The sequence below is a fragment of the Dermacentor albipictus genome, chromosome 10, assembly GCF_038994185.2.
Source record: "Dermacentor albipictus isolate Rhodes 1998 colony chromosome 10, USDA_Dalb.pri_finalv2, whole genome shotgun sequence".
Classification (NCBI taxonomy): Eukaryota; Metazoa; Arthropoda; class Arachnida; order Ixodida; family Ixodidae; genus Dermacentor; species Dermacentor albipictus.
The window spans coordinates 60,236,144-60,261,186 of NC_091830.1; the positions used below are offsets into that span (position 1 = coordinate 60,236,144).

At 42.8% G+C, this 25,043-nt stretch overlaps 1 protein-coding gene across 1 annotated transcript in view; it reads left to right on the forward strand.

The window, feature by feature from the left end:
• Positions 1-25,043, forward strand: part of LOC135912136 (potassium voltage-gated channel subfamily KQT member 1-like) — a 74,700-nt gene that overhangs the window by 24,930 nt on the left and 24,727 nt on the right. Inside the window, exons 3-7 of the mRNA XM_070527033.1 lie at positions 7,570-7,660; positions 8,779-8,905; positions 10,555-10,633; positions 12,971-13,067; positions 14,306-14,446. Of these exons, the coding sequence (XP_070383134.1) occupies positions 7,570-7,660; positions 8,779-8,905; positions 10,555-10,633; positions 12,971-13,067; positions 14,306-14,446 (535 nt within the window). The remainder of the gene's footprint in view (positions 1-7,569; positions 7,661-8,778; positions 8,906-10,554; positions 10,634-12,970; positions 13,068-14,305; positions 14,447-25,043) is intronic.

The window sequence follows — 25,043 nt, forward strand, 5'->3', positions numbered from 1 at the left end:
AACGAAGACCCCGTTTGAAGTAGCCATACATATATCTAATGCTTAAGGCGATTGGCTTAGAACGACAGAAAGCTGTGCTAGTTGGTAAGGATTCACTATGCAAACTACAGGTGAGGAGTGCAGACAGGACACAACAGTAGAGAAGTGGACAACACGAACGCCGGCTATCAACTGAGGCGAAAAAAGAAAGGAGACACAAAACTCATATGCGCAGGCTCAGGAATGGTATCACTACGGGTCAGTCGGGTACACGTGCACGTAAATATACGTACAGTCGACCAAAAAAGTTTACGGACCACGGGGTCTCAGAAAATGCTAAATATACGAGCTGCCTTTAAAAGTAGCCAGTAAAACCGTACATCACAATATTGTTCGCATATGCCAGTAAAGGCTGGCAATGGGAATACCAGGCTGCATTTGGAGGCTGCGGAGATATTCCGCTTTTTGTCAAGTCTCTTGGTCCGTAAACTTTTTTGGTCGACTGTACATGTGCAGCAGTACATCGGTGTGAGCCTGCTTGGAAACGCGCGGAGTGGTTTATTTCACTTTAGCCCTGGAAGCGTGAAATCATCGTTTTCGTCCCTTTTTGTCCCGTCAATGGAAACGGCTGCAAAGGAAAAGTAAAGAGACGGCTATCCGTATGTGGCCGATGGCCGTTGCTCCATGATCGAAGGACAATGGGATAATTGGTAGTCAGAGTCGGGCGGTTATCGCCATGAGGGCACAGAAGGCGTACGTAAACGCTGCATTCATCCTGCACTGCGTGCATTGTGATCGTTGTAGCAACCCGTTTCCGAGACCGTGATCGTTGTAGGAACCACTTTCAGAGCGAGTGCTTACTTGACAAGTGTATGCGCACCTAAACTGCCACATTGACTGATTTCGTTGATGCGTGGCCTGCAATTACTAAGCTACTACGCTGTCGGTTTTTCCATAGGGTGTGCTCAAGTATAGGAGCGGAGGCTGGGGTGACGCAGCATAAGTCAGTCACCCTGACACTTTAGCTTGCTGGTGCTGCCTGTTTATCACAATTTCATTGTGCCCATTGCGTTGGGCTATGTGGCTTTGCGCAGAGTACGATTGGCACGCGTTAGTGACCTGCTCTTTTGTTGCGTTTCTTTACGTTCTTTTTAGGAGAGGAGCAAACACCTGAAAATGAGGTGAACGTAAGGGTGTGTGTGTATACACGAGGTCCAATGCTTGAATAGCCGGCGGACCACTTACACGATGATCGTTGCACCGGATTAGGGAGTTGTGTAACAATGGACCGCACCCAAAACCACTCTGTGTTGATTAGGCTGTAAATGTTGTTGGGCTGGGCACCAAGGTGTCGAAAAGGTGACCCGGTTGCTCTGTACCAGTATTCTGGACTCAACTTGCGGTGCTACGCACCATAGGCTCTGCTGATATAGGATAACCCTATGTGTTCTAGTTCCAGTTTGCAGTTTTATATGCCGTTTCTTGTAAGAAGTTGTAAATGCCAAGCTTCCTCAAACTTCATCAGTGCCTGCTTCCATCCATCCGAAACGTCCAGCTAACCTAACACCGCTGTCCTCAGCGGCAGTACTTCTCACTTGCATGTGCACCCTATCTGGCTGCTTCTCTCGGACGCCTAAGTTGAAAAGTAACAACGTACCTTCGAGAGGGAGGAGGCAGCCCTTCCATCTTCACTATCGGTCACCCAGCCTTCAGGAACTGCGGCCCTCATTAGGTGATGTTAGTAGAAATATGCTTTAAAAAGTTGTGTCTTCCTCAGAGCTCATAGCTTCGGGAAGAGCTTGAGTGCATAAGCCGCGAATTACACCAACCATCGCTGATTTTCTGCGAAGCCATCCGGCCTTCCCCGACTTCACTGCGGATTACACGGCACATTTCTTGAGCGCTACAATTTTGCGACGACACTACGTAAATTACGCGTCATGCCGTGCAGACACAGCTTTGTAATACTTCAAATAACAATGCGGCATCAGGTGGAACAATCTAGCAGACGTTATGCCGACCAATTTGCCATCGATAGTTCCAGCTGCGTTGCCCTGATTTTCTGGAGTTTCTTCAAGAAATAAAGCGCTTGCGCTTGAAGGAGAGTTTTCGTTACACTAGCGTAACTTTAGGCGCTTCAAGAAACTTTGCCTTCCCTGCACTTCCGCCTTCATTACGACTAATCCGGCATGACATCTCTGGTGCCTCATGTGGAGTTCCTTTCGCGTCTTTTTCATCGCAACGGCCATACGTAATAACCTTTCGTCCGGGAAGCAAGAATAGCACATAATATTAGTCAGTGCCTTTGTTTTAGTGTGCAATGAATGGCTCAGTCCATCGGAGGCACGCCGAGCAACCGTTTTCTTTTTTCGGATAGTGAACTTTTGAAGCCCTCAATTTTACCGCCGCCAGGGAAAGTGAAGCTCCTACTAAGAGTAGATACAGTGTGGGTGGAGGACGCCCATTCGAGAACACCCACTGGAAACGTGTACTTCGAATTTTACCAACAATTCATCTTAAGAGGCAGCATGGTAGAAAAACAAGATTTATAGGAACCTATAACATGTATCTAAAAGCCGGACACCTTGAGCTCTTACTCTCAGACTCACTGAAATTTCGCTTCTGAACCTGCACGATCCCACATGCCCATCATCTTTTCTAAGCACGTTTGTTATTTCTCTCGTTCCGCGCAAGAACGTTGACTGAAACTTTCGTGCACTTATTAACCTGTCGCTCTTTTATTTCTTGCCTCTCTTCAAGAATCCTATTACACTGTCCTTCAATACATCGGGATAATAGAATAGGATTAAGTATTGTCCGAATGCAAGAATGATATAAAAGATAGCGAGGGCATTGACGCCAAGGTTGGCAAACAGATAAGTTCTTTTCCTTTGAAGTCCAGGAAGCTTTTATTATGCTTAGTGTCCGTGTTCGAGAATATTTAGCCTTTTGCCTGAAGTATATACTTTAAAAACAAATTTAAACAAAAAGAAAAAATAGGAAACACAGAATTGATCTTCAACGAAATGGCAGCCTAGTTATGAAAATGGATTCTGAATATCTTTGAAATATCTTTTCTTTATTTCGCTAAACTCCAGTAAAGAGGAGGAGGAGGAGTTCGTACTAGTGGTGGTCGTGGTTGTCGAACATTTTTGGCATGGTAACATAAAGATGTATTCCACAACATAAAATCATATTTCAGTTTATGGAATATCGCTTCTTTCCTGATCCAACGTCCCCTGCTCCATATTCTGCAAGCTGCAGTGTCACGGCCTGTAACTGTCTGTATTACGAGCCGCATAGTTACGAAAAGATGGACATCGTAAGGACTTTCTTATCACGTATCTGCATTCCCACTTGCATTATGCGCTAAGAGTCTAATTTACAGACCTGTATGCTGTACACATTTGTACATTTACAATTGTGGGCACCTTGTGGCCATAATTGTAAACTGCCGCCACCATGCTGCACAAATCGAGACATTTTCCTCCAGTGTCCGCCCACGCAATGCAGCATCATCAGTAACAACAAAATTAACTAAGTGAGGAGGTTTTACGTGCCAAAACCACGATCTCATTATGCAAAACGCCTAGAGGGAGGCTCCAGAATAATTTGGGCCACCTAGCGTTTCGTAACGCCCACCTAAACCTAAGCACCGCGGTTGTTTTCGCATTTCGCCACCAGCAAAATGCGGCAGCCATGGCCGGGATTTGATCCTGCGACCTCGCGCTTAGTAGCCGAGCCCCATAGTCACTAAGCAACTGCGGCGGGTCATCAGTAACTTTAGCGCTTAGTTTGCTGTGCGCTCTTTCCATAGAAATGAGCAAGCATTCAGTTTGGTCGAGAGAGACGGATGTGGCCATGGCAACTTCCATACCATCCATGCATTCATTCGCTGTCTGCTTATAGGCAGCCTCCATACATAACAAAAAAAAACAGTTTTTCTTGACTTGAGGCTGCAACATTCTGAGTTTGCCTGACTGTTTATTGAAAAGCACTTCCCATTCCAATTGACCTACACACATCACTCGGAAAATACATGCAGCTCGTTTAACATACACTTCATATTTATTATAAGCATTACACAAGTGAAACCACACAAATGTATACGAAGTATTCATTTGAACTAACATTATATATGTTCATACAGCGCATCCATACACGCATACAGATCCATTGATTCATGTTGAAATTAAATTTTATGCAAGAAATCTGCATAGAAAGAAGCAAAAAAACTTTATTTTGCTTGATTTGACTTAACACAGCCCAATAGCGGAACAGTTTTTTAGGGCTGATTCCTATTTGGTAAATGCGGCGACATTCCGACAGCACAATAGAACTCACCGCTGTTTAGGGAAACTTAATTGCGCATAGTGTATCTTTCCTCGAAGCTTCAACAGCCAGCTATGGATTTTGATGTTTGGAGGTATTTTACATTATATGCGGTGCTGAAAGTCAATTTCACCAATGCTTGACTATGCTCACACCCTAATGTTTGCTCACACATGCTCACACCGGAATGTTTGTGTGCTTTGGGTATGCGTGTGTGTGTTATACGGGAAAATAAGTAGCCTCAATGTTTTCGTTGCGCCTTGAAAAAGCTGATTCTATACGTGGCAGATAAACAAAAGTGCACTGAAAACCAAGGTGAAAGAAGACGTGGGCGTAACACAAGCGCTGATTTTATTGCAGCCTAAGTGCCTATATCTCTACAGTTAAACGGGCCCTCAAACACTTTTCAAGTCACCGCTTTCAGGTCGCGAGTTGCCTAAGTTGGCGGTTGGAGTGATAAATACAATAAGAACAATAGTGACCAGGCTGCGCCGTACGATTTTATTCAGCCGAAAATTTTCAAACAAAAAGATTTGTGGGGCCGCAAAATTAATATGGAGATGAATTACCAGCGAAGCTGTTCAGGCTGCATACATGGGCTGCATACATTATGAAATCATACTTCTTTTTCATACGGCACCACACTACGCCGACACAAACGCTGCCGCGGTCACCGCACCTCCCATGCATTTGCCGCAACCGCCGCCGCAGCCGCACCGGTACCTCCGACGCGAGTGACGTTATAACCACAGAAGCGCAGGCCACGTGCACAGGTGCCATCGCCGCACTCTTTCCCACTCTCCCCCTAACCGTCCCCATTGCTGCAGCACCGTCGCCACACTCTTTCTCGTTTCCCGTACCTGCCTCCATTACTGACCACGGGCTGTGTCCCCGATACGGACGTAAGCCGCCCTGAGGACGCATGCGGGGGATGCATGCGCGGCTAGAGTCACGCAGCTTCACTGTAATATAAGAAAGAAATGCATGCCCTGAACTGAAATTTTGCCTAGTCTCCTTCTGTCCATTTCTCTCGCCTGCTGACGTAACCTCTCGCTCCCGGTGGTAGGAGCCCGAAGCACCTACGTAGCGGAAGCTCCCACTTCGTGGTTGCCTACATCTTACTATGTTCACGTATTCCGGCTGCTTCGATGTGCTCATGAGTCATGACGCTGGTCGAGCAACCTGAGACTGCGCAATGCCTCTTCAGTTCAGCTTTAGGTCCGCGGAGCACCGCGACAAAGAACAGAGGGTGTCGCGAGAATGATGAACCAAGAACAATAAACCTGCATTACGAGAATAACGTGCAAAACGAGGCAGCGAGCAGACAAGGTTGATCACGAGCGCACAAAATCGATAAAAGTAGCTTTTGTGCCCAGAGGCCAGAGGTATGCCGCCATACAAGAGGCGAAAGGACCGCCAGCACCGCAACCGTGTTTAGTGGTTGCAGTGTTTCTTTGGTCCTCTCTTTTTTTTTTGCGGCTGTATCTGTCTGCGTCAATATAAGCATTTCTCCAAATGAAAAATAAAACAAATCGGTAATTAATTACATTGTTGTTGTGTAGCAGTAGTTACCTGCAACTTAGTTTTGAACCAATCGCGATTGTGACGTCGGGGATGGTTCTGGCGAGCGCCATTGGATGAATGTGCAATAGGCAGCGATTCTGTGATTTGCTTGCATTATTATATTACTAAATATTTTGATATCGCTGCTTTGATCTAAGCTCGAGGCATCCCCACCCGTCAGTCTACACAACCTGCAAAAGAAAGTTGGCGGTTTCAAAAGTCTTCGAGGGCCTCTTTAATAAAACAAAACCCGCGAGCATATCTTGCGGTTTCCGAGATATTTCTGACCAAATGTCCCCTCGCTGACGTTCATAGGCTGATCTCCCTTACGAGCTTCTGGATATTATTTATATATTTCTCTCCTTGTTCAACTCTTCTTGAGTACACAGTGTCACCGTCTGAACGTCGTTATTCCAAAAAGGCATTTATAGTTTCTCACGAACACTGCAAGTTCTTTTTATTTTACGTTATTGGTTATCTGATACTTCCCATGATGACTTCATGACTTCTCTTTCATTTTTAAACGACTATTCTTGTTTTTATTTACTTGTAGAAATACATTAACGAGCCATTCCCAGCAATGTTAATTTGAGTGCAGCTGTACTGAAAGACTAAGCTTATGCTGCATCCGTGATTCTGTCTTGCTTTTCTTTGCTTCCTTTTTTTACCATGCTCTTGTTCTAAAAAGAACTGAGTCAAGGGCTAGTTAAGAAGCGCAATCTCCCATGTCACTTCCGTTTATTGCAACTCATTGTAGTATCGACAAGAAGAGATGAAGCTATGGACAGCCTTAGTATATACAGTCTGTCTCAGCTGCATTTATAACTAGCGAAAGAATGTTCGACGCCTGTCACACACATTGTTTTATGAGCCTTTCAGCTCAATGGCACCGAGGCATTGTGCGGACTCGATTATAAAAGCGAAGATTTTGATGCCAAGCCTCACCCCCTTCGCGGTGTCACGTCATTTAGTTGCTCTGTAGGTACCTTCCTTGGTATGTCACAACAAACTCGTGTATAAGCAGGGAATGCACCCTCAACATAATGTATCACAGCGCTCCTGTGTTCCGCATAAGAAAATATTGCATCACAGCATAACACTTGTACATATAATGAAAGCTCATAGGCATATTCAAAGCGCACTGATATTTTCATGAAACAACGCATCATATTGAGTGGCTTTTATGACTTTCTGGTGTTTTTTATAATCGTGCTATCTTATTCTGAGCCATTAGATAGGTACAAGATGAGTATGTGTAATTCTTCATCAATTCCCCATAATGGGTAGGGGCCACTGTGGCATTAGTGATATGGAAGCCTCTGTGCGTATACCTCTGTCATTGCCATTCTTCCCTCGATAAGCATCAAACATTGCCTTCGTCCTCGTTTCATTGCTGCATCGACATCTTGCAGTGTACTTCACTTGAATCATTGCTTGCTTTTCCACTGAACTTGTGGTTTATGTAGTCCATAAGCACAAATATCACATGATAGTAAAGTTGTGATTCCTGTCATGCATGATCATAAGCATTGCAACAGAATACTCGTTCAGAGCATTTGTACGCGTCACATTTAGTTATACAGCATTTAATTGATTGCACCACGAAAGCTTCATTTGACGTACACTTAATCATGACCGTCGAGCATGCAATACACTTCCTAACTTTTCCTCCTACTGTGTTTTTTTTTCTTACAGATTTCTAGTTGTATTGATTTGCCTCATCTTCAGCGTCCTGTCCACCATCGACCAATACAGCGATTTTGCCATGTCATCTTTGTACTACATGGTAATGTACACCTTAAGTACCTTGTATACATTCAATACTTCACAATTACAATTACAATAGCCGCTACCGATCCTTAAAGGCAAATATGCTTCAGCTACACGAGCAGGTGGTTGGATAGTGTGCAGAGTTTCAGTTGCGTAGGTGGAGTTTCAGAGAAAGGCCAGGAAATTTGAGGGCTGTTGCAATGTAGATAAAGAGGTTAACAGTATGTCGAAAGATCATATGGGTGCACGCAGAAATCAGGGTTTTGCCGATATCACGGAAACCTTAAATTTATCTAAACTTTTTCGTTAGCACTCGAGTTACTCCCTTTAGCGATCATGCTGCATGACCAAAATGAATCTGATGAGCGTGAAAATTTCAACACACAATATAGGTCCTCCGGCTGCCATAAACATCAAAATATTTGTCACCAATAGCCTGCACACAGCACACTGACATTATGTTTAGTCTCTTCGCGTACTCAATAATGAAGGCTTGCTTAGGAGGGAAATTAGTGAGTTGGTAATGCATATTCCCTTTCACGTTCAGGAATGTAATTTAATGATGATGGTGGCTACGGGATGCAGCTAAGTTGACATCCTACGATCGCTGAAAGTGAGGCACGACATTATCCCTCTTATGAGGCCATGCAGACGATATATCCTTCTTAGTGCTGGAGCATTTCAGCATTAACACATTATCACTTTACCCTACAACCTACCTCCTTAATCTTCGCTCTGCGGCGTCGTAACGTGTCCTTTCAGCCTGGTAGCGGTCATGCCCAGGAGCAGGTGTCGACATGTTTGTTGAGTAATCAAGCAAGAAATGTGACGCAGCCCAGCAGTTTTGGTCAGAAAGGTTGCTCCTAACCTAAGTTTTCTACAGAGATTGGCACTTTAGGTCCTAATCTAACCTAACTTAAGCTATCGTCATTGACGCCAAGGTTTAATGTGAACATACCAAGAACAGTAAAAACTGAGCATCAGGAACTGGAAATAACACAATTCTTTATGTAAGTAAAGCTCAAGAGACAAAAAAGAGAGATTAAATCAATTACCAACGATCGAGACGTCGCTTTGACCAAGTACTAAAGCCACTGATTTTGGTTGTGTTTTTTTTTTTCGATGTTTTTTCAGGAGATTTTTCTCGTAGTCTTTTTTGGAATGGAGTACTGCGTCCGGCTTTGGGCTGCCGGATGTCGGAGCAAGTATCTGGGATTCTGGGGACGGTTGCGGTTTGCTCGAAAGCCCATTTCTATCATAGGTAAGCAGAATACGATGTCGTTTATGGGTTTGAGCAGTGTCAGTACACAGTTGTGCTGAGTGGAATCTCCGAGTCCCAACTGTTTAATGCGAAAGTCGTGTTTCATGTGGCGTTGCGCAATAAAGTACTGCTATATTTGTTCTCTCAACTTTAGGGTAACGGTATTTTTTCTCTTGAGAGGAACAAATAAGGAGATGTCGGCACCAACACATGGCGTTACTTTTTTTCTTGCATAAGTAACATGAAAATGCCTCACAAGTTACACAACATCGCAATGGTAAAAAAATAGGCAATGTAATATGCCTTTGCAACGAGTCCTCAAAACTCTAACCGCGACCAGAGAGAAATACGACTTGAAATTTCATAAACGCTCAGATACAGCGCAGATGCACAAAATATCAGAGTAGAGAAAGCTGCACGCATTGTCACGCGTATTCATGCCACGTCATTTTCACCAGGAAGAATACTTTGCACTCAGTATGTTACTATTTATCCAGAATATGAGTGACCTTCAAAACCTGTTCAGAAGACGCAAGTGCTCGTTCCTTAAGAATAACTATTTGCCAGAGTCCAAACAGCTTCTTTAGGCACATTAGCCGCGAAGCCTCATCGTTTGAGCCACCGTATGGCCTGCACTATTCAATAACGAAAGTTCTTTATTCACTTTTTAACCATCTCTAAAGTAGTAAGTGACAATCTGCGTTATACAGTCGCATTTTCTTGTCTTTATTTTGCGCTTCTGAATATTGCGCTTTGACTACGTCTGTGTTCTACGGGTGGAGCTCTATGGCGTTATGCCTATGGCTATTCGAAAATTCACTTTGGCGTGTCACATTAAAGTGCAGCTCTCTACCTATCTTTCGTATTGTCGCACTGAATTTAAGTGGTCTAAGCTTTAAGCACGTGGTTTAAGCTTTGATTTGTGACTTTTTCATGACAAGTACGAATTTATTTTTCAACCTAATGAAATTTGACCCAAGTCTTCTTTCTCTTTCTTTATTTTTTTGGCATGATAACGTTTCGCACCTAGAGAACTATTTTCTCATATCAAGTTCACCTACTCTATTATTTAGTAAAAAGTTCAGCAGGAAACAGCACTTCACTGCGACCAGCTAAGTTGGTATCCCACCTGTAATACTTAACTCATTGCATAAAGTAGGATACATTTTTATAAACAGTACACAAGCTCGAAGTGAAGGATGATACAGGTGAGCCTTGACAACATGGCACGTACCCACAATGGGGGATAAGCCAGGAATCGGGAAGGTGTACACGCAGATAATAACTGCTTTAACTAATGAAGAATCGGTAAAGGTTAAATTGCAAAGAAAATAATAGCGCCTATAATTAGAAGTTCTAGCAGAAGAATGAATGATTACATCTACAAGAAGCGACAAGAAGGCTGGCTGAACATCGTTATTAAAAGCAGAAATCAGCATCGTAAACGGACTCTTGATTGAATGAAAACACACACAACCCCGAACTGATTCCTGTGTAGAACACCTAGTATCGTGGGCCCAAAAGGCAGCAAGGCCAAGCATCTAAATTAGCTTCAAGTTCACGAAGAGGACCTTATTATTTTCATTTTCTATAAACCGGCAACAGAGTAATACAGTTCGTATATTTTCTTGCTGTCCTGTTCTTTTCAGATCTCATCGTCGTTGTCGCTTCTGTTGTGGTCCTAGTGGCCGGGTCGAACGGCCAGGTGTTTGCTACCTCAGCCATCAGGTAAGGAATTCAACAAATAGGGCGACTGCGTTTGCTGCAAGCAGATATACGATGTATCGCTGATTTTTCTTTCGCTATGAAAACCAAAATATGTGCCTAAGCACAATGATATCTCGCGTGAAGACGAAATGGGAGTTGGTTGACGCGTGGGTAAATTCAACTTTAAACCGGCAAGAGAAAAACGTAACGCACCAGTTTGGTCAGCTAAAAGTCAAGATGTTAAGTTGTACTAAAATACAATAGTTTAAATCTAACAGAAGAAATTCATAATGGTTAAGTTAGAGTACGAGCACAGATAGGAATAGAATTGAAGTTAGTGCTTACTAGGAATTTAAATACATAAAAAAATAACCGGGGCTGCGCTAACCTTATGGAGTGATCTATTGGTTTCTAAAGAATGAAATTCCCTTTTCCTTGCGACGTAAACACAGTACACCCACTTCTGGAGCCGGTACCGTCTTGTAGATGAGTAGTAATGTGTGTCATCTTGCATTTGTTTTTCGCACATACTGACACTGCATATTCACACACATTTCTACAAATTCGACTCATGTTGGATCCGCACATATTGAATATTCTGAAGATAAGTGGTTAAATATTGTAATACGACACAAATTAAAAAATATATTATTGCTCGATTAGGCAAGAAGTCTTAACGTAAAATTAATTGGTTGTGAAAATGTATTTAACTGTCGTTGCCTGTGATAATTAAACTTTCTGTTCTCTCCAGCTGTATTTGGTTTGAAAATTTTGACCTCCGTTGCATACCAGATTCAAACAATCTTAAAATTAAAGCAAGAAAGATGTAAAAATAAGTCACCTGGTTCCATCTTATTCGTAAGAGGTGACATATTGCTAGATTTAAAATATACAATTGAACGTGATTGACTGTGAGCCACTATTGCAAATATTTACGCCATATCACGTTCAATGAATGCAGCCGAGAGACTAGGTGTAGCCTTGATTTGGCAATGGAAATGTTGTCCAAATACAGCTCCAGCTACTCTTCTGGTAGGTTGGGGCTGTGAGCTGCTAAAATTGTGAAATTGCGGAAAATATTTTGCGTTCTTCTTGAAAAAGCTTACTTTCCGTCTTAACTTAAACTTTTTTCACAGAGGCACAAACGAAGTAAAGTAATTCTTGCTTTAAAGGCCAGCTGTACCAAAATATTTTACCGCGTAAAAAGTACAGCTTAAGTTAGTGTAGATATAGTGCAGCTTCGTGTCCAATTTGGCGCTTAAGATACAAATTAAAGCGTCACAAAAAGCTTCCCAGTACGGCCATTTTTACACCAACCCTGACAAAGTACACCGTCATTAGAGCTCGCCGTAGGTGACTCATGAACAGAACGCGTGACTAACCGGCATGGCCTCCGAGATAAAGTGGAGACTGCGGCTGCGCGCGGTGCGCTCAGAAATCTCGGAGGCAATATACTGGGACTTACGTCATAGCCGCAACCACCCGGTGCATGCGTCTTCTACGTAGAGAGAGAGAGAGAGAGAGAAAGAAATAGAAGACGGGAAAGGCAGGGAGGTTAACCAGACGCACGTCCGGTTTTCTGCCCTGCACTGGGGCAAGGGGGTATGGGTATGAAGAGAGAGACAGAGGAGAGAGAGCACAGTTTCGCCCACTGTGGAAGGTTCGCACCGAGTCTGCACATGGTTCTCAAGACCTGTCGACTTGAGGTATTTCAAGAACGGTTTCGTGGCCTTCGGTGCCATCGACGCGAACGGCCAGGGTCCAAGGATCTTCATTACGAAAAATGGTCTACAGTCCAGCTGGTTCAGTGCTGTCCGGAGAACTTCGCGCTCGACGTCGTATTGGGGACAGATACATAGGATGTGTTCAATCGTTTCTGTGGTTCCACTAGAGTCGCACATGGGCGTTACCCCGATTCCAATGCGGAACGATTAGGCCTTCGTAAATGCCACCCCGAGCCAGAGGCGGCACAATACTGCCGCCTCATAGCGGGGAATTTTTTATGGGTCTTTACTTAGATGCTGTATAAACGATATTAACACGAAAACAATACAATTCTCATCCCGGTGGATTTGCCGGGATTGCTTTAGTGTTATATACCAGTCATTTATAACGTGTTTAGCCAAAGTAAAATACTGTTGCAGTTTTCCTTTAAGAGGAAATCTGAGGTCTTAATTTAGACCCATTTCATTGAAAAAGAAACGACGTTAACATGTCGCAGGCAGATGACGTTTTCCTCCAATAAACGCCTCGAAATATAGCAATTGCGAAAAAAGCAGCGCGGGGCAAGAAAACGAGCCAAATCTCTTTGCTGGTGGCACTACTTTATGGACATCGTACCTCTCCTGTTGTCCACAGGGGAATTCGTTTCCTCCAGATCCTGCGCATGCTCCACGTGGACCGGCAGGGAGGCACTTGGAGGCTGCTCGGGTCCGTAGTATTTGTACATAGGCAGGTGAGTTTGCCACTGTTCGTGACCAAAACCTGAAGCAAAGCACGCACCTGCATTTTCTTTTTCGTGTGCACGCATTCAAGTGCCGTGCTTTTGTTGTTACATTACGGACCACAACCATAAATATCCACAGCAGGGGCGGGTACAATACATCATTTATAAAGAATGACACACGCAAAAAGCACCTGCAAGAATACTACAAAGCCTTAGATGTTGGAACAGGACGTAGCGGCATTGACAGCAAAATTAAAACCACCAGGAAGGAAATAACGCCCAGCACCAGGTAAGGAATCGAAACGGTCAATTGTTCTGGGACAAAGCCTGTATTCAATTTTAACGTGGGTGGAAATGTTCCAGGTTAAGCTCGCCGTCGATCATCATGAAACTGTTCTTAACAAGGGCGCCCAGCTTATTAATCAGTCAAGTAACCGAACACAAATGTTCAATGAAATAACTTGCACGCTGCAATTTTACAGTCCGCTAACTGCTCCAGTGGCTGCACGAATTGCGAAATTGCGAAATGTCCAAAGCGAAGAGTTTGCAAACGGTGCGATGGCCCATGACAAGCAAGACTTCTCTATTCCCGTTACAAACACAAATTTACGACCATCCAACATATTGAGCAGCCCTTTTAAGCCCCGAAAAAGCTCCTCTGGGCAGACGACCGACGAGTGTTTTAGAAGTGCTAGTTGGATACTCGAGTCTGCTGTTGGATCATCTGGTTTGACAAATGTTTGATGATTATGGGAGCGGGAGAATCAGATAGATCTAGGAAAACAGAGCGCTTGCTGTTAACGCATGTGTATCGTTGGATAGACATGCGTTAACAGCAATACACAGGTGTGGATACACAGGTGTAACCACAAAGGGAAAGAAAGACGCTCTCCTATCGCTTTGAAATCGCACCTTATATATTCCAGAGAAACCAACTATTCACACGAGCTGACATAAGCGCTGTGTGTTGTCTGATGTGTTCGGTTGTCTCGCCATTTCTCTGTATGATTACTCTTTACATATTTTGCGGAATCAACTAACTACAAAGATGAGTTAATACTCAAGGCTCTGTATTGTCTTGTCAATTTCTTTGTCCGGTTTCCGCATTGAAAGACACTATGTATGTTGATCATTGACTCAATCACACATCGTTATTGTCGCTGCCTGAAAAAATCAGCTCTTTAGTTTATAGCAAAACGTATTGGGTTAAAGCTTGTGATGCATGATGCGATCTCATTCCTACGCAGGAGCTCATCACAACGCTGTACATTGGTTTCCTGGGCCTGATCTTCTCATCCTACTTCATGTACTTGGCCGAGAAAGACGCCATGGGCATCGAGGGGAAATCCGATTTCACAAGTTACGCCGACGCCCTCTGGTGGGGAGTGGTGAGTGTTTTTCCGAACGTGTGCGTTCAGGATTCACCGAGAACTCCTATGTCCCCCGATTTCGATATGGCTATGGGCGAACGAGCTGCAGGGTTGAAGCAAGCACTGCCAGTACCTTGCTCGCAGCATATTTGTCCATGTCGAAAAAAAAAACGGCATATTTCGTGAGCCGATATAATGATAATAAGCTTAAGCACCTCGCCCATACAAGCAAAGTATGTACAGTCTTCATTTACAAGTCCAGTTTAACAGTTCACTTGATCGCCCCGAAGAGTTGGCACGAATTTTCTCGAACCGAGCTGTAAGCTGTTTTCTTGTCATATCTTGTTTATTTAAGATACTTTCACTTGTACGCATTTAGGTTAGTGATTCCTATAAAGCTGATAGTTGTGAGTCAGGGCATGTCCTGTGACTGTCTTTTGCTGAACTTTGTTTAGTGTGAGCGCTGCGCTAACTTCTAGACGAATACTTGCGAACATGATCTATCTTCTATCTTAGCGCAAAAGCACTTAGATGTGTAGCGGCGATTCAACGTGCAACAGCACTTGAGCGCTGCGCTTAACTATCGCATTGAAGGGTGTCCGACACCCAATACGAAACGTAATAAAACAGGAGTATAGAACGCGAGCAAAATTTTAAGAAAATGTTTATTACATCGTTGTTTACTAAGATTTATTTTTGACTTTATTCTTTTGCAAGAAACAATATCAGGAACATATGCTTATTCGTCCACACGACTGTGCAGAGAATCTGCCTCGGAGAATGAAACCTGAACGCCGAACCCCCTCCACAATCAGACACCGAATAATAAAGTGCCACAAACGTCAGCACGAAGTAGTTTTTGAAGGTGGGGAGCGGCGTGGGGTATGCATGACGACAGCATTCCGTCTCGAATGCACAGCGCACAGAATTAGAAACACTCTGTCACGCCACCTTCTTTGGCGGTGCGTAGAATTCCGATTCAGGAAACGCGCTTCACAGCGGCTGCGTGTATGAAAACACTGTATCGGAAATCGAACTCAATCTCGCCGAAAAAAAGCGTGGTTTGGCAAAGGCGTTCAGTTTCAAAACCGCCGACTCGACGCCAGCCAGAACATTCTATCCTCGTCGATGGCAAACACACCGCGGGCTGAAGGCGCCTACTGACAAGCTACCCAAAAATGCTCTTACACGATACGTGCATCAAGGACTTGAGCAAATATAGCAGCGCGTATCGATTTTGGAAGCCTTGAAGCGCCAGTGTGTTAAAAGGGAGCCCCTGAAAGTCTGTGTGCGTTACTACTCATGCGGTGGACACTCATCTGGGAAGCACTTATTGGTAATATGGCTCGAATAAACAGGCTACCGCAAAAAGAAAAAAGAAAGAGAGAAACAGAGAAAACAACTTAACGTCTCCAAGAATTCTACAGCACTACCCCGATACAGCACGTAGACGCAACTAAATCCGTGTATTTTAACCGAAATGTAAACGCAAAGACGGCAAGTTGTGCATCAAGTTCGGTGTCAGTACGGTCGCATAAACGTACGCGTCATAAGGCATACTATGCTCAGGCAAAATTTTTCCCATTTGTTACACTCATGGTGAAGTTTGCTTTATTTCCGAACTTTCCCTTTCTTTTCTGAAAGTCGAAAAAGCAGACAGAACTTACGCAAACATAAGTTGCATGCTCGACGGATCAAGACATTTCACGAATGAAGCTCTTATTACTCACTTTACGGCGCATATAGCGATTTACGAGTTGTAATCTAGAAGTTGTCAAATCGTTGCACTTGGAACGAATTCTCAGGATGACAGATGCCTCGAGATATGCATTCCCAAAGGTGTGCGACGAAATACGTTGGCGTTAATGACATAGTTGTGCTTCCGTGAATAAAATGAAATATTAGAAAAAGTAGGCTAAAGAATAATATGTTTCTGCCCCAAGTTTACAGCGCATATCTTAATATAGGGGCTATCCGCAGAATTTGTTCCAAGTCAAGATTCCCTGTGAAATGACTCGCTGAAATTTGAACATTCAACACATGTCGTTAAGTGATAAGTTAGGTTTAAGAATTATTTTTTTGTCGAATATATATTTTGAATTATTGGCCAAGTAACGTCAGCCTCTTCGAGTAATCCAGTTCAAGTATTGATTCCGCTATCTGCCTAGAAGCAATAATTTTTTAATTCTGTGTAACATAAATAAACGTCTGGTATTCAGATGGAATCTTTCGTGTTGCACGAGTATGACTTAATACAATGCCCTATTGGGTGACGTGGTGGCTAAGTAAATAACAGTTGACTTTGCAACGTGTACTATTTTTATACATCATTAGTATAAAAATCTCATTGTCACTAACACACAAGTGCTTTCCTCCAAAAGCGCTAGAAACACGAATGCATTCGCTACCTCAACAATCGCCGTTCTACGCGGAGTGTCATTTATAAGATTTCCGAAATTAAAAAAATCACCTTTTGCAGGTAACGTAATTTTATTCCTAGAGCTGACTTATTCACAAAGGCGGACATTACTTACACTAAACTAATTCAACTTGAAACTAATTGCACCGTTTAAATTGCTAGTAATTAAGACATACCACTCAGTACATCCGTAATTCATTTGTGGTACAATAATGCACGTTAATAATTGTAGCCGATTAATTTGCAAGGCGCTTCCACTTGGCATGGATTTCTACAACGACACTAGTTTGGAGGTATCGGTCATCAAACTAGTAGTAAAAATGCATTGTTTTTCCCCTTATTTTTTTTTCAAGAAAACACGCTTTTATGCAGTCCTGCACAAAAGTAACTGGAACGCTCGCGTGTTTCGTCCCACGCTTTGGGAAATAATGTCTACAGAGGCCGTCATACAGACAACCTGTCTAAAAGCTATGTAGAACACATCAAAGGCTTTATCAGAGTAAGCTTCTTACAGAATGAGAACCAGGGAGCTCGCTTCATCAGCCACAAGAAGACACAAGTTATTATTTTTTTGCTTTATTATTTTATGTATTTATTTATTATTATTATTTATTATGATTAGACAATACAATTACAAAGAAAATGTAATACAGAAGGAGGTCCCAAAGTAAAAACTGTCAGGGGGACCTCCTGTTACAATATGTACAAAATATGTAATATAGTATTAGCACGAGGGTAAGAACAGCGTGAAAATACAATCAACATATTAGAAGTAATTACTGAAACATCGGGTAGTTGAAGATTACACAAAAATTAGCAAGAATAATTCCATCTTAAGATACACATGAAGGTACTATCATTACAGTAATTGAATAGAAGTATAATGATTATGAACAAAAGTGCGCAATCCAACAGTGCAACAAAATTAATTTACAAACGGCTGATAATCTATGAACATAAATCGAGGAAAATAATGAAACGTGGCTACACAGTAATAAATGTATACACACACGCATACATAGATACACACCTATATATAGACACACATATAAACGTATGTACACTTGTCGAATAATCAGGTAAGGTATGTTGTTAATAAGAACTGTTTTAGAAGCCGCCGGAAACAGTGTAATGAAGAGCATGATTTAATATTTGATGGCAGTGAATTGCAAAATGAAATTGCGGAAAAGAAGGCTGTCATTTTACCGTAGTTAGTGTTGACTTTAGGAAGCAAGAGATTATTATTTTCAGAAAACCGCGATTTATTTGTATTGAAAAGTTGCGTTGGGGGAAGTAACTCAGTTGGAATGTCACTGTTTCTACTTCTATACAATATAAGACATAGTTACAGTTGAAATGTGCAAGTTAATGGTAGAATTTCAAGAGTGCGAGAAATGGGCGCTGCTGGTGCGACGTATGAACTGTGGGTAATTATTCGGACCGGCCTGTTCTGAAGGTGAATGAGGGTTGTCAGATGTGCAGGTTATGTGTCGCCCCATGATGAAATGCAGTAAGTAAGGTGACTGTTAATGAAAGCGTAGTAAAGTGATTTTGGTATATATTGCTGAAAACAGTGTCTTGTACGAATGAGCACGCGGATGCCGAAAGCAGTCTTCTTAGTGACAGAGTTTACGTGAATGTTATACTTAGGTTGGGGGTCTAATGTAACACCAAGGAAAGTAATAAAATTAGATGGGGTAATGACGTACTTGTCAATGTATAGTTCAGGGGTTCTTGTAGGCGTTTTCTGGGACGAGTGAAATAACATAAACTTTGCTTTAACAGGGTTTACGTTTAGCAAGTTACTTTTACACCAAGACACAAGATTCGCGACATCGGCGTTTAACTTTCTAAGTAGACTGTTAATGTCTTTATCACTAATGAATATCGTTGTATCGTCAGCATAGACGATGCACTCGGAAATGTTAAGCGATCATGGTAAGTCTATAATGTAAATGAGGAATAACAGAGGACCCAAAATTGATCCTTGTGGAACGCCCTGGTTCGTTGTTGTTGGAGTGGATAAAACGCTTCCATATCTAACAACCTGGGTTCTGTTAGTAAGGCAGCTTTGCAAAAGAGCTAAAGCAGGTCCACAAATTCCAAATGATTCAAGTTTAGCGTACAAAATGGAGTGGTTAATAGTGTCAAAAGCTTTAGTTAAATCAAGAAATACCGCTCCCGTCCATAGCCCATTGTCGATAAACTGCTTTAGGCTGTCAGTTAGTTTTATCAATGCTAATTCAGTTGATAAGTTAGCACGAAACCCAAACTGCTTAGAAGTCAAAAGGTTAAATTTTGTTAGGTAGTTCGTTGGACGATTAACAAGGGGCTTCTCAATTACTTTGCTAAAAAATGGCAGTATCGTTATAGGGCGATAATTAGAAAAGATATTTCGATCACCTTTTTTAAATACTGGAGTTACTTTTCCTTGTTTGAGACTCGTTTGAAAAACGCCGGTACGAAATGCAGTGTTAATAATATCAGAGAGGACAAAAGATAACTCACGAGCAACAACACACACAAAAAAAAAACGAAGACCATCAAGGAGCGCGTTTCGTAAACGGCACCTCAACGCTTGTATTTTTATCATTTCTATACGACATTCAGATCGCGCGAATTACTTTTGAGATACGGCGGAATCCGCATTTCAGGAAATTTTTACCAACCAGATGGACACCTCTGTGTAGTGGGAAGCATGAAGGCGACCTTGCAATATTGAAAGGGGATTTACGCGCTATACCATTGAAGCAATGAGCGTGTTTGTGCTTGCCTATTTCCGATCACTCCGCCATTTCCGCCACGGTCCTGAATGATGACGGAGTGTCGATAAAGGAGTCATATGTACATGATTTCAAAGTGCATGAGATTCTACTGCTGGAGAAATTCCAGGTGGCAGGATAACGTTTTTGCGCATTTTGCAGTGAGTATTCATGACTACACAGTCATTTAATACAGGGGCAGTGTCATGTAGCGTAACATAACCATAGCTAACATAACCATAACTGAATGACCACCTCAAAGCACACGAGAAAGTTATTTAACGACTCCAAGCATCAGAGGAGAGCAAAAACGTTTCTTTCGCCCTTGCTTACAGAACTCGGTGCGTAAATTGCGCAATGAGGTCACGTGTTCAAATAGCCAGTGAACTGAGACCAATTCAACCATAGCGGGTAAGGGAGAGGTTCACTTCACCCACCGCTTAATGTGAGATGCCACTTCTTGCTTCCATTGCACAGCACCGACGGAAACAAGTGCCCGTAATCAAGTACACGCATAAGTGTACGCCGTGATTGAAGTGGATGTTCGAACAAAACTTACTCAGAACCGTGTAAAACATATCAAAATAATTATTCCATAAGCACTTATTAGACGAGGCAATCCATACGCAGCAGATGCGCGGCAGCGGCACTAGACTCCATTGTTATTATTTTTATTTTAGTGTCTTGCGTGTGGATACCACACCTTTGTGTTAACATTAGTGAAGCTTTGCATTTTTCTTTCTTTCTTTCTTTCTTTCTTTCTTTCTTTCTTTCTTTCTTTCTGTTTCTTTTCTTTCTTTTTATTGTTTTTCTTACAAATATAAATCAAGAAGAGCTTCTGGCGTTGGTCAGATTACCTGGAAATGTTCGCGCATTACTTCGGCACTCTCTCAGTATATTTTTTTCCTTTCTTTCCTTTTTTACATCGATAAACCGGCAGTAACAGCAATTCAGGGACACGGAAGCAGTCAACACTCCAAAATTATACGAGAGGTCTCAGCGGAAGAAATGGGGCAATTTATTCCGTTCACCCGGCGAGCTGCCCATTCTCCACCGCGGAGCAACCAGGTTGACCGTTCTCTTCGCTGCACAGAGACCCAGGCTTCCTGGGTCACTCGAGCTCTCTGGGGTCACCTGATGGGGCAGCTAACGTCCCACGGGATCAAGTCGAGTAAATGAGAGGCAGCGGAAGGAGCGCGGCCGAGTTTTCGTACAATTTAAGCGCGCCTCACGGGGTGCATTCTTCAACGTTAGAAGGAAGACGCTTAATTTTTTTTAGCGCTCCAATGTTCTGAATGAACTGACAGCTTACTGCATAAGTAAAGCGACTTAACTAGTGACATCTTAAACACGATTAGGAGGAAGAAACGTGCGAGGGCTGTGAAGACAAAGAAGCAACAATATAAGATAAAAAATATTTTTTGCCGTTCGCCAGCCACTTTCGCTACTAATATGGCCAAAATAAAGACTGGCGGCAATTTTCTCTTAGAAACAGTACTTTAGCGTAAGATCGTTTTGTCATTACCAGCCGAGTTTATCTTACACATTTATCTCACAATAGTACCATCCAACTGTGGCCCAAGCCTCACTGGAGCAGCAGTTCAGCATAGACAGCGCAATGCACTGCCAAACACTGTACTCCGTAATATACACCGCACTGTACAATGCACGTACTGTACAATAAGAGGAGCGCTATGACACAATGCTATTGTAATCTGCTTCTATTCCATTTCTGCGCCAACTTCAGTTGTCTGCCACACGACGTCAAGAAAACCGCGAAAGCTGTCCCTCTGATATGACATGTACACACTGATTATGTCTGTTTAGGTCCAACAAAAAAATATTTACCATTGTACGCCTCTCGTGATGGGTCCTACACTTTTGGTCAAAATTTTTCTGGCTGTGCCCAGTACGCCTGCCTGTCACGCGACATTATAAAACCGCGATAACTGACCATGTCAAAAGGACGTGTATGCACTGAAAACTGAATTTTTTTGTTCCGAATAGCCGGAGAGGACCCATTGTGAGAGGAATAAAAGGTGCTTGCCCACAGGTCCATCTGGCATATATTCAAAATTTTGTGGCGGCAGTCTAATGCTGTCGAGCCCTTTTTCCATGCATTACGCATCGCTGTGCCAACTCTTCTTCGCTCAGTATTTGTTTTACAAGGGCTTTTTTTTTAAGCTTCTGTTCCACGCCACCGCAATTTTCGATCAGCCACTGCAAGCTAAGCAAGACGAAGTGGACCAATCGCAGTGCAGCGACACTTTCACTGCACTAGCAAGGACCCACCGAAACCCTGTCCACTTGGACGCACTCCTGGTTTCTTGTTAGTCAGTTAGATAGCGAAAACCTATTAAGCTAGCAAAGCCATGTTATTTGCTTTCGAAGCAAACAAATACGGCCTCCTATAAACCAGGAGAGCATTTGATTGGACTGTTCAAACAAGGCTGCAGGTCACCGCCCGATGCTTGCGCTGGCGGTTACGTAAGCTTGACGTCGGGAGATTGGAAAAAGGTCAGTATGAAATAGTTTTACCTTGTGTGGCCCCAATACACGTACTTGTACTGCAAAAAAAAAGAAATTCATGTTTTATTACAAAGAGAAATACAATAGAAACACCTTCATCAGAGTTAGGCACCACAAGTGCGTGCGTATTCGGGAATAGAATTTCAGTTTGAGGCTCTGCGTGGCGAAAGAAAGAACTTAAGCTATCGCTTTCGTTGAAGGTTGCTATAGCCAGTGACGGCAAGTTTGACGAGCTGCTCGTGTCGGCGGTTTTAGAGACAGAGTTCTGCAGAGTTTAAACAATCCTGATAAAACAATTCGCAAAACTTTCACACATCATATCGGTGCTATTTGTATTCTTTGTGAACTTCACCCGGTTGCGTACGTTGGTCTGCCCGTATCGGAGCTCTTTTGGGTGAGCTTTTCTCACCGGCTGCGCTATGGTTTAATGGATAGAGCAACTAAGGTGCTGCTGGGTTGAAAGAACAACGTTCGAGACCAACAGTCAGAAACTTTGTAAAGCTCCTAGCATTCTTTGAGAAAAAAGTTTTAAAATTTATGATATGCATTCATGTCGCAGTTCCATAGGTAGCCAGCATAAGCAATGTTGCTTGTGTGCGAGGCGGGCTGCCGGCAGGTAAAACTAATACGTGTACAGAACGGATTAATAAAGCACAAAATATATTAAAATAATATAACATACGAACATAAACGCAGGTTGGCTACTGTGATATTGGATAGGCGTGCACTTACAATGGCTATAAGGTAGATTAAAAAGAAAGACACTGACAGCAAAGATAATTTCACAATCATGTTAGCACAAACATATTACGATAAGTACCAAAACGCGAAAAATGCACATAGCAGAGAGCCGTGTTCTGAAAGTGTTCTGTTATCTGCGTACATGCTTAGAAAATGCTTAAGGAAAGGTTGAACAAATCTGACCATTACATGCATGACTCATGACCTTAGGAATTATTTCATTTGTTTAGGTGACCCTGTGATCTCATGATCCTTCAACATATCTAACTTAGGCGGCACACGCTTCGCCCAGTTTACGGTGCACAGATTTGTCTGTACCTAATCTCTTTACAGTGCTAAAAAGCGGGCACGTCCTGTGCTACCGGGGCTTAGCAGAGAGAAGGAAACTAGGCGTCGGATTCCTGATTAATAAGAATATAGCTGGTAACATACAGGAATTCTATAGCACTAACGAGAGGGTGGCAGGTCTTGTTGTGAAACTTAATAAGAGGTACAGAATGAAGATTGTACAGGTCTACGTCCCTACATCCAGTCATGATGACCAGGAAGTCGAAAGCTTCTATGAAGACGTGGAATCGGCGATGGGTAAAGTGAAAACTAAATACACTATACTAATGGGTGACTTTAATGCCAAGGTAGGCAAAAAGCAGGCTGGAGACAAGGCAGTGGGGGAATATGGCATAGTCACTAGGAATATCAGGGGGGAGTTATTAGTAGAGTTTGCGGAACAGAATAATATGAGGATAATGAATACCTTCTTCCGCAAGCGGGATAGCCGAAAGTGGACGTGCAGGGGCCCGAACAGCGAGACTAGAAATGAAATAGACTTCATACTCTGCGCTAACGCTGGCATCATACAAGATGTGGACGTGCTCGGCAAGGTGCGCTGTAGTGACCACAGGATGGTAAGAACTCGAATTAGCCTAGACCTGAGAAGGGAACGGAAGAAACTAGTACATAAGAAGCCGATCAATGAGTCAGCGGTAAGAGGGAAAATAGAGGAATTCCAGATCAAGCTTCAGAACAGGTATTCGGCTTTAACTCAGGAAGAGGACCTTAGTGTTGAAGCAATGAACGACAATCTTGTGGACATCATTAAGGAGTGTGCAATGGAAGTCGGTGGTAACTCCGTTAGGCAGGATACCAGTAAACTATCGCAGGAGACGAAAGATCTCATCAAGAAACGCCAATGTATGAAAGCCTGTAACCCTACAGCTAGAATAGAACTGGCAGAACTTTCGAAGTTAATCAACAAGCGTAAGACAGCTGACATAAGGAAGTATAATATGGATAGAATTGAACATGCTCTCAGGAACGGAGGAAGCCTAAAAACAGTGAAGAAGAAACTAGGAATTGGCAAGAATCAGATGTATGCGTTAAGAGACAAAGCCGGCAATATCATTACTAATATGGATGAGATAGTACAAGTGGCTGAGGAGTTCTATGGAGATTTATACAGTACCAGTGCCACCCACAACAATAATGAAAGAGAAAATAGTCTAGAGGAATTCGAAATCCCACAGGTAACGCCGGAAGAAGTAAAGAAAGCCTTGGGAGATATGCAAAGGGGGAAGGCAGCTGGGGAGGATCAGATAACAGCAGATTTACTGAAAGATGGTGGGCAGATTGTTCTAGAGAAACTGGCCACCCTGTATACGCAATGCCTCATAACGTCGAGCGTACCGGAATCTTGGAAAAACGCTAACATAATCCTAATCCATAAGAAAGGGGACGCCAAAGACTTGAAAAATTATAGACCGATCAGCATACTGTCCGTTGCCTACAAACTATTTACTAAGGTAATCGCAAATAGAATCAGGAACACCTTAGACTTCTGTCAAGCAAAGGACCAGGCAGGATTCCGTAAAGGCTACTCAACAATAGATCATATTCACACTATCAATCAGGTGATAGAGAAATGTGCGGAATACAACCAACCCGTATATATAGCCTTCATTGATTACGAGAAAGCATTTGATTCTGTCGAAACCTCAGCAGTCATGGAGGCATTACGGAATCAGGGTGTAGACGAGCCATATGCAAAAATACTGAAAAATATCTATAGCGGCTCCACAACCACCGTAGTCCTCCATAAAGAAAGCAACAAAATCCCAATAAAGAAAGGCGTCAGGCAGGGAGATACGATCTCTCCAATGCTATTCAC